General features: G+C 44.7%; 1 protein-coding gene across 1 annotated transcript; it reads left to right on the top strand.

The window, feature by feature from the left end:
• Positions 1 to 740: 740 nt before the first annotated feature.
• On the top strand, positions 741 to 1,859 carry GPR173 (G protein-coupled receptor 173). The gene has a single exon (XM_044269109.1). It carries the CDS (start codon positions 741 to 743, stop codon positions 1,857 to 1,859), a length of 1,119 nt encoding a protein of 372 aa, XP_044125044.1.
• The last annotated feature ends 9,443 nt before the right edge of the window (positions 1,860 to 11,302 follow it).

Genomic DNA, 11,302 nt, shown 5'->3' with positions numbered 1-11,302 from the left:
AATGCTCAACACATGAAAACCAATGCTTCCCTATGGCCCTGGTTCACACTTGAGCGTTTTACAGCGCGCTGAAAAACGCCCTACGCTCCAAAAAGTTCTTGAGCTTCTTTGGGGCGTTTTGTCGAGCGCTCCCGTACATAGACTTTCGGGAACGCGCGACAATGGGCGTTCGCTTGTCTCTGTATGCGCGATTGTAAACGCTGGTACAATCGCGCATACAGAGCGCTCCTTTCAGAACGCTCAGGTGTGAACCCAGGGTGAATGTGGAGATCTCTGGATCCATGTGAGGTCCAGGGCTGGTTCTAGCTTTGTTAGAAAGGTATTGCCATGTACTATATGATGTCTAATTTTCATTTTTAATATTAATCATGGGAAACCCCTTTAATACTTTTGACTCATGTCTCATGTTTTTAACCAATGTAATTAACCAATGTTTTTCTCTGTTTTTAAATGTTGTGATCTTTTAATAACCATTATTTTTTCCTCTCTTGCCCCCGTTCCTAATTGTGTTCCTCCATCATTATCACTAAATAATCATACGTTACAGTCATATCCACGTTTCGGTCTCCCCATACAACCCTCACCGCTTTCCCTACTTCTCCCACCCATTTTTGTCTCCCACCCTGCCATTTAAACACCCATCAAGCCTGGCCCCCCTAAAAGTCACTGTTACTGGAAATGGAGCAGCACAGAAGGAGAAGGAGGCGCTGACCAAAGGCTAGTTGGAGCCGGCCTCCAACATGGCTAATGGCAGTGAGTCTGAGGAGCTGTCTGGCTCTCTTTCCCAGTCAACAGCCATCTCAACCCATCTGAAACTGGTGTTACTGGGTTTCATTATATGTGCCAGTCTAGCGGGCAACCTACTGGTTTCACTGCTAGTGCTAAAAGACCGCTCCTTGCACAAGGCTCCTTACTACTTCTTGTTGGATCTCTGTCTTGCCGATGCCGTCAGATCATCTGCCTGTTTTCCATTTGTCCTACTCTCCATCCGTAATGGTTCAGCCTGGGCCTACAGCCTACTGAGCTGCAAGGTTGTGGCGTTCATGGCCGTCCTTTTTTGCTTTCACGCCTCATTCATGCTTTTCTGCATTAGTGTGACCCGCTACATGGCCATTGCCCATCACCGGTTCTACTCCAAGAGAATGACGCTTTGGACGTGCATTGCAGTTATCTGTATGGTCTGGACACTGTCAGTTGCTATGGCCTTTCCACCGGTCTTTGACGTGGGTACCTACAAATTCATCCGTGAAGAGGACCAGTGCATATTTGAGCATCGATACTTCAAAGCCAATGATACCCTTGGATTTATGCTCATGCTGGCGGTGCTCATCGTCGCAACTCATATCGTCTATGCCAAACTACTCCTCTTCGAGTACCGCCATCGCAAGATGAAGCCTGTGCAGATGGTGCCAGCCATCAGCCAAAACTGGACATTCCATGGGCCAGGAGCTACAGGGCAGGCGGCGGCCAACTGGATTGCTGGATTTGGAAGGGGGCCAATGCCACCTACCTTGCTGGGTATACGTCAAAACACCCACACTGCCAACAGGCGCCTACTGGGGATGGACGAATTTAAGAGTGAGAAGAGGTTGGGTCGGATGTTTTATGGAATAACCCTGAGCTTTTTGGTGCTTTGGTCACCCTATATTGTGGCCTGTTACTGGAGGGTCTTCGTCAAAACCTGTAGCATCCCTCATCGCTACTTGTCCACTGCAGTGTGGATGACTTTCACTCAGGCAGGGGTTAACCCTATCATGTGTTTCCTACTCAATAAAGACCTGAAAAGCTGTCTTCAGCTCCACATCCCCTGCTGGAGGACGAAAGCCTTGTTACCCAGGGAGCCTTACTGTGTTATGTAAAAGGGAAACCGTTGCGCTCCCAACCTCACATTAACCTCAGTGATTGGGAGATATGGATTTAAGAGGCCGGATCGGCATGATGATGAGGGGGTTGGACCATCTCTTGGACCATGTTAACAGCGAAAACACAAAAAACATCAAGTTGAAAGACTATAGCTTTCTTTTTTTTTAAAACAAAACACAAACCAAGAAATGTTCCTTTTATAGAGATGTCATTGACAAAAGGACTTGGCTGGTGGGTGGGCTGGGGGCGCGTGAGAATTTTTGGGATGTCTCCTTTTTTTATTCAAGCTAAGGGCATAAAAGGGAGAGGGGCGAAGGCTGGGTAGGGGTGGCAATGGAGGGTATGCAAAGTGTGTTTGGTGGGAGGGAAGGGGGCTGCTGATGGGAATTTATGTATTTGTTTATGGACATATTTATTGACATGGTTATAACGCCATCACTTGTATTAATGTCTTTTGATTGATACAAAACACAAGGGAATTTGTTTTTCTTTCTACTACTTCGACGAAGGCAGATAATGAAACGTTTTTAAAGGGGTTTTCCAAGTGTTTTATATTGATGACCTATCCTAAAGATCAGTCATCGGTACCTGATTGGTGGAGGTCTGACTCCCGGCACCCCTGCCAATCAACTGTTTGAGAGGCGTGAGCACCACAGCCTACTCACAGCTTCCATTGTGGCTGTGCTTCGTATTACAGCTCGGCCCCATTCACTTGAATGGGATTGAGGTGCATCTAGATCATGTGACTGATGAATGTGACGTCACCGCCCTAGGAAGAGGCTGCGGCACTCACTGGAGCACCACGGCTTCTTCAAACAATTGATCGTCAGGGGTTCTGGGAGTCAGACCCTCACCGATCCAATTCTGATGACTTATCCTGAAGATAGGTCATCAGTATAAAACTGCTCAGAAAACCCCTATAAGGTCTTACATGTTTGGGCCACAATTTTTGACAGAATTTTTGTTAATCACATGCTAAACATGATCAAAGAAGGGTCACCACTCCATGTCCATGGCCGGTGTTTAGTATTCCGTCTCAGATCATCCCCTTGAAGTCCCACAGTATTGGCCAATTAAATGATCAGACGTACAGGATCATATTTATTGATATATTTGTACTATAATTGGTTGTACTGTGTGAGACAATATTGTACTTGCTCTGTGGTTGCCACGATAGCATCAACAGGCCACTCTGCATGGACATCCTGTCATGTGACCTGCACTGACAAGAACACAGTCATAGGATATAAGGTCACATGACAGGATGTCCAAGCACAGAACAGTTGGTCCTTTGATGCTACCATGGCTACTCCAGTGCAAGCAATAAGGTAAACTATATTTACATTACTGTAATACTAAGGATATCCAGAGAAAAGAAATCAAGGTCACTATCGGAAATCGTCATCATTTTACATTTAAAGGGGTTTTCTGGGAGTTAAAAATTCATGGTGAGGGTCCGACTACTGGCACCCTCACCGATCAGCTGTTTGAAGAGGCTGTGGTGCTCCTCACAGCTTACCAAGCACAGCGCCGTACATTGTATAGTGGCTGTGCTTGCTACATGCAGCCCAGGCCCATTCACTTGAATGGGACTTAGCTGCGCCTAGGTCATGTGACCGATGAATGTGACATCACTGGTCTAGGAAGAGGCTGCAGTACTCACTGGAGTGTCATGGCCTCTTCAACAGCTGATCGGCGGGGGTGCCAAGAGTTGATCCAGAGGACAGGCCATCAATGTTGAACTCTCCAAAAACTCTTTTAAAATCTAACACTTTTGTTATAGTACAAACCCCCTTTAAGCTACTTTATTTACACCATACCGGACGACTGCATTTTAAATGGCTTTTCCAGTCCTGTTATATTGATGGCCTATCCTGAGGATCAATACCTGATCGGGGCAGGTCTGACTCCCAGCACCTCTGACGATTCACCAAAGTAAATGGGAGCAGAACTGCCGTAACTGACTCCATCCACTACGCACAATGGACACAGTTGTAGTTTGGGTGTTGACTTCCAGCGCCACATCTACTGATTGTCAGGAGTACATGGTGTCAGACAACTGCCAATCAGATCCTGAGGATAGCCCAACAATATGAAAGGACCAGAAAACCCCACTAATATGGGTCTCTAATTTGTACATTTGCTGTTACAGCATGGTTTCCATATTGTAGCAACTAGTGGCTTGCAACTTTATGTAACTCTCCCTATACAGATGTTAGACGGCAGATGTCCACAAGCATCATGATAGCAAACACTAGGAAACAGAAAATGAAAATGATGCAACAAGGAAGAATATTCATGCATCTGGACTGTATGATTTACAGGTACTGGACAGAGCTATCACCAGTGTCCAAAAATACTAAGAGGGTCCACGTACAAACAAAATCAGTGGCAAACTAATCAACAAGAGGAGTCAGGGCCGAGCTCGCAAGAGCTTATAATCTATGAGGAAACAGGGGTGACCCAGAAGGTAAAAAGTACTCAACTATGGACAGTGCCGGACTTTGTGGCCACCAGAGGAACTTATTCTTGAGGTACAACCCTTACAGTATATTATAAACTAAATCTAATAAAGTTTTGAATCAGATGAATAGACCCTGGTGGAAAGAGATTGGATCCAAAGGCCAAAATGTTCTTTTTCACCTAGACCTTTGGGGCCCACTATGTAATGAGAGCCTGGCCCCACCGGAGGATCTTCTGGTATCCTGGTGGGCCAATCCGAATCTGACTGGGGATATACAGGGGTACATTTCAGATGGTTTTTACTTTGCTACTTTAGTGGGGTAAAATTTAGGTAAAAAGTAGTGAGTCTGGTCAACCAGACATTCACGCTGCTCTACGAATGATAAAACCTCATGATGCCCTGAGACTTCCACACAATCTCACTTACTTAGAGGCAGTCAGCATCTTTGGGCTTTGATTCCTTAGGCCCACCAACGGAAAGGGTCAACTCTCAAAACATACAATCATATGTCCAATTGCACTATTTTAATTGTACACATCAGAATTCAGCAAGTCATCTGAATGTTGGGTTGTCATCTGTTGACCCTTATGGGCTCTGTCAATCTGTCGGAATCTAGGTGGGGAAACATCTGGTGGTCCAGTCCAGTCCTGGCAGTCAAGAATATCGTCCAGCCATGTAAGTAAAACAGAAAATTACCTGCCTTCAGACAGGACCATCACCACATTTGAGGTTTATCGGTTTTGCTCACCCTTGGGTTGACTTGGCTTACCCAGATCACCATGCTTACATCCTCCAAGCCCATCTTGATAAGTTTACCGGTTGCTGGTCCTAACCCGAAAAATACAGCATTTAATAACATAGGTGGCAACAAGAACAATACATTGCTGGTAAGCTTACCGAAACATACCGGTGACTACTCCTATCATATGTAAGACCAATACGAAAAAAGCCACATTTTGATCATTCTCCAAATTAGACCATTAGATGCATCAAGAGATATTTTCCTATGGACTGAGCAGCTTTCCAACAAGCAACATGGTGGGTCTTATATGGTGCCTTCCATGATGAAATATTTTTGCACAACAGAGATGTGATCCTTCCTTATAAAAACCTGGAGACTGGCCATAGATTATGACCACATTGATGATAGGTATCTGAGAGTCTGATTGACTTTTCTAGGGGATGTATAAAATTTAAAAGTTATCCCCTATCCACAGGATAGAGAATATCTTATCGGTGTGGTCTGACCCATTCATTCTATATGGGACTGCTGGAGATTGCCTACTATGTCCACAGCAGTTCCATTAAGAATGAATAGGAGCGGCAGTGCTTATGCTTGACCTGCCTCTCCATTCAGATGGGGGAACAGGACCTCTATTCTCGGAATCGTTGTCGGGTACCACTGCTCGGACTGTAATCAGATAGTTATCCCCTCTCCAGACATGTTTGTTTTAGTAACTACTTGCATCCCCCATGTAATAACAATTCTGGATCATCTACTTTTATGACTCTACATTGTGCCATTCCTTTATTATTCCTGCTAGAAGTTCTGAATTAATCACTAGCAGTTGCCTACACCATCAGCCTGCAGGATTACCCCTGATTACTTCCACTTTCATCTGACTGATGGATAAGTTGGTGATGTCTTGGTCCACATATAGTACAATTTTCCATTATTGATAAGAGAGAGCATAGGATAAAAAGAGGATTATATAATTATTTTTCGATCTTTATTTTAGCTAAGATTTTTTTTGTATCCATTTGTCCATTTTTTTTACATTCACTAATTTCCATCATGTAGGTCTTGTTCTGCTCCACATACGAGGCTTTGATTGGCCACAAAGCAGCCGATCGATTGTCCGTGGGAGTGTCCATATGAATGATCCCACCAGTGAGATGATAGACTAAACTGGTTGATCAGGGAGTGACCAGGGAATAAAAAAAATTTTTATTAATTAACAAAATGCAAAGTAAATGAACAAAGAGAAATCTAAATCCGATCAATTTTGGGGTGACCACCCTTTACCTTCAGAACATCATCAGTTCTTCTAGGTACTTGTACAGTTTTTGATGAACACGGCAAGGAGGCTGTTCCAAACATCATGGAGGATTAACCACAGATCTTCTGTGGATGTAGGCTTGCTCAAATCCTTCTGTCTCTTCATGTAATCCCAGACAGACTTGAAGATGTTGAGACCAGGGCTCTGTGGAGGCCATATCATCACCACCAGGACTACTTGTTCTTCTTTATGCTGAAAATAGTTCTTGATGACATTGGCTGGACGTTTGGGGTCATTGTCCTGCTGCAGAATATATTTGAAGCCAATCAGATGCCTCCCTGATGCTGGATGAGGATGGATAAGTATCTGACTGTTTTTCTCAGCATGAGGACACCATTAATCCTGACCAAATCCCCAACTTTATTCGCTGAAATGCAACCCCAAACTTGCAAAGAACCTCCTCCCTGCTTCACTGCTGCCTGCAGACGCTCTCCAGTCAACAAACTGCCTTCTGTTACAGCCAAATATTTCACATTTTGACTCCTCGGTCCGCCATTTTTCTGCAGCCCAGTTCCTATGTTTTCAGGCATAGTTGAGAGGAAGCAAGGCCAAGCGAATTAAGTATGCACGAAACCATCAGAACTGGGGTACAGAAGAATGGCAGCAGGTGCTCAGGGCTGGTGGGTGAAAAGTCGACAGTGGTGCATGGAGGAGGTTCCTTGCAAATTTGGGGATGGCATTGAGCAAATACAGTTGGGTATATGGTCAGGATTAATGCTGAGAAGTAGAGGCAGATACTTATCCATCATGCAGGCGTCTGATTGGCTCCAAACTTATTCTGCAGCAGGATAATGACCCCAAACATACACCCCATGTCATAAAACTATCTTCAGCGTAAAGAAGAACCAGGGGTCCTGGAAGTAATTATATGTCCCCCATAGCATAGGATAGGCCAACAATAATACAATTGTGGAATAACCCTTTAAAAAAGCTTTCAAAGATATTTTTACTGAAGACCTATCTTCAGGAGAGGTCATCAGTATCTGATCTGTGGGGGTCCGACACTCGGGACCCGTGGTGATCAGCTGTTTGAGAAGGCACCTGCTTCATTCTCTCTTCTCATCAAGCACAGTGCTGTACATTGTATAGTGGCCATGCTTGGTATCACAGCTCAGCTACATTCACTTCAATGGGGCTGAGCTGTGACCAATGAAGGTGACGTCACATGGCCTAGGAAAGCTGCGAGAAGGCGTATCGTTGGGATCCGGGTGTCTAAGACCCGCCGATTAGATACTGATGCAGTAAAATATCTTAAAAAAAAGCCCTTTATGTTAGCTGAAACCTCTGCTTTTGGTCGGACAGAACGACCATCTAAGGCCTCTTGCGCAGGACCGTATATGTATTTTGCGGTCCGCAAAAAACACGGATGACATCCGTGTGCTTTCCGTATTTTGAGGAACGGAAGAGCTGGCCCCTAATAAAACAGTACTACTGCGGACAATAATAGGACTTTTATTTTATTTTTTCCGGAACGGAAATAAAGAAATACGGAAACGGAATGCACACAACGTACCTTTCGTTTTTTTTTTGCAGACCCATTGAATTTAATGGTTCCGTATACGGTACGCAAAAAAAAAAGGAACAGACACGGAATGAAAATACATTCATGTGCAAGAGGCCTAAGGCCTCTTGCACACAAACGTGCCGTGTTTTGCGATCTGCAAATTGCAGATCCGCAAAACACAGATGCTGCTGGTTTGCCTTCTGCAATTTGTGGAACGGAACAGACGGCCCATTATAGAAATGCTTATTCTTGTCCGCAAAATGGACAAGAATAGGACATGATCTATAATTTTTGCGGGGCCAAGGAATGGAGCAAAGGATGCGGACAGCACACAGAGTGCTGTCCGCAACTTTTGCGGCCCCATTGAAGTGAATGAGTCCGCACCCGAGCAGCAAAAAATGCGGCTCGGATGCGGAACCAAACCACGGTCGTGTGCAAGAGACCTAAGGCCTCTTTCACACGGCCGTTGTGCTCCCTGTGGCCATATTGCGGGCCGCAATACGGCGGTTCCACAATACACGGGGCACCGACCGCGTGCATTCCGCATCACGGATGCGGACCCATTCACTTGAATGGGTCCGCAAATCCGGAGATGCGGTGCGGAACGGAAGCACCGAATGGAACCCCACGGAAGCACTACGGAATGCTTCCATGGGGTTCCGATCCTTGCTTCCGTTCCGCAAAAAAATAGAACGTGTTCTATCTTTTTGCGGAACGGACGGATCATGGACTCATTCAAGTTAAATGGGTCTGGATCTGTCCCGGCTGCAAATTGCGGTCCCCAATGCACGGAATGGACCCACAACGGTCGTGTGCAAGAGCCCTAAGGCTGAGTTCAAATGAAGAAGAGAGAGAGAAAGAGAGAGAGAGAGAAAAAAAAACAGGATCCTGCAAAAAAAATACGGATCCTGTTGAGATCCGTCTGAGATACGTTTTTTTAGATGAAAAAAAAAATACTGCATGCAGGACTTTTTTTCATTAAAAAAAAACGGATCCCAGACAGATATGGCTCAAACAGATGACAACTGATGCAACAGGATCTGTTATTTTAATCCTGTTTTTTTTTTCTCTCTCTTCTTCTTACGGATCAGAAGAATGGAATGCTAAATGATGATGTGAACTCAGCCTAAGGCCTCAAGCACACGACCGTTGTGTTCCGTTCCGCAAAATGGGGTTCTGTTGTTCCGTGATCCGTTTCTGTTTCCGTGTGTCTTCCTTTATTTTTGGAGGACCACCAGACATAAAGGAAGGTAAAAAAAAGTCTAAGACAGGTTTGCCATGCAAATTATAGGAAAAAAACGGACGCGGATGACAATCTTGTATGCCTCCGCTTTTTTCTCTAGCGGTCCCATTGACTTGAATGGGTCCGCGAAACCTTTTCCGCAAAAATAATAGGACAGGTTATATTTTTTGGACGGACTGGAACCACGGATCACGGACGCGGATGGCAAACGGTGCATTAGCCGAGTTTTCAAACGGACCCATTGAAAATCAATGGGTCCGCAGAAAATCACGAGAAAACGGCGCAACGGACACGGAATAAAACAACGGTCGTGTGCATGAGGCCTTATGTGTATGGAGACCACCTAACTCTCTCCCCCTAATATTAACCTTGAATAAATGTCATATTATATTTATGAACCAAGAAGATCAGGATGAACACCCCATAGACTAACAAAGGGCTTTCTAGATTACAGTGAAAGAGGGTCCCCCATTACAGTCTTCTGCTCACCAATTTTAGCAGTAATCGTAAAATCCCCAGATTACTAAGTAATGGTAAAATTGGTTTGGGTTAAAATCCGAAAAACAGTGACATGAGCCCGGCGAAGGCATTTCAGCTGAAAAATGATGTGTTGCAAGTAACGAGCGAGATGATTAATGGGAGGCCACCCTCCCACCCCCAACTCTAGGCACAACACCTAGACTCACTGACTAGGAAAATTAATCCCTGAGGGGTATTCAAGGTTAATTGAAATTAAATGAAGATCTTTATTTTTTTGGCTGAAAAAAAACTGTTTCCGTTCCACTATGGTAATTATCAGGCATGCAAGAAGAGGAGGAGGAGGACATGGAGGGTCTTACTTGTCATAAATTATATATAGGGGGAACGTGCTGTCTACATAATGGTAACAGAACGTGCGATAACAAAGCTTCAGGTCCGGGTCGCACACAGCGCTGTAACTGGATCCAACAGGGCGACGAAGTACAAAGATTTTCTGCACGTAGAGGCCCATTTACCTAGCCAAATTTATGTTGACCAATCATCGTCACAGTGTGCGATCACCGATCGTTAATGCGATTGTTCCTTCATTGACAGTCTCCTTAGGCCTCGTTTACATTTCCGTGGCAGTGTCACATCCGTGAAAAAAAGTGCACTTATCATGAAGGAGCAGTTGGATGATAATGTCTGTAAAGCGCTGCGGAATTAGTCGCGCTATATAAGTGTGTATAATAAAAAAGGAGCCGTAGTTGGTCCCTGTGTCCATTTTTACCATCCGCGTGTCGTCTGTAATTTACTGACGTTGCTCAGCTGAAAATTAATTTCCAGAGAATCTCTTATTAGTCTTCAGTAGAAAAACAGACCAAACACGGACGCGACACGGATGTGTGTCAGTGATTTTCACGGACCCATAAACTTCAATGGACGTGCTTGATTCGCATCACGGATCAAAATAGTACATGTCCCTGTAGTAAAAAAATACTGAAATGTGAACAGACTTATTTAAATCAAGGGCTACGTGTGCTGCGGACAGCACACGTCAGTGAAAAAACGGAAATGTGAATGAGGCCTTATTGTCTGCAGCACATTCCTTAGATGGGGAGTTGGTTGCACTACTGACAAACTTTAAAGGCTATGGACACCTCATTTTGGGCTAAAAATAATTATTTCCATTGGACTGTATCAAAAGTTTTTTTTACAGTTTCTGTTCTACAGCCAGCGACAGATCACTCTGTCTTATAGCGATCTGCCACTGGCACACCGCTGTACTGCATAGGGATGAGCGATGGCATAGCGATCTATTCTCCCCATGTTGCGGAGGACATCGCTGCATGTAATAGCAGCGTTGCCCTCTGCTACCTATCTTCCCTACCGAAAATCGCTAGCTGAATCAGGGTGTCCAATACATCCTTTATGCCTCGTACACATCTCCCTTAGGCCTCATGCACACTAACGCATTTTGTTTCCATGTCTGTTCCGTTTTGCTTTGCGGACCGTATGCGGAAACATTCATTCCAATGGGTCTGCGAAAAAAGCGGAAGTTACTCCGTGTGCATTCGGTGTCCCTATGTCCGTTCCGCAAAAAAAAAAAATAGAACATGTCCTATTATGGTCCGCATTACGGACAAGGATAGGAGCCAGCCGTTTCATTCCGCAAAATACGGAATGCACGTGGACATCATCCATATTTT

Source organism: Bufo gargarizans, chromosome 9, assembly GCF_014858855.1.
Source record: "Bufo gargarizans isolate SCDJY-AF-19 chromosome 9, ASM1485885v1, whole genome shotgun sequence".
Lineage (NCBI taxonomy): Eukaryota > Metazoa > Chordata > Amphibia > Anura > Bufonidae > Bufo > Bufo gargarizans.
The sequence above is the reverse complement of the archived record's forward strand: the minus strand, read 5'-3'. Positions and strand labels throughout refer to the sequence as shown.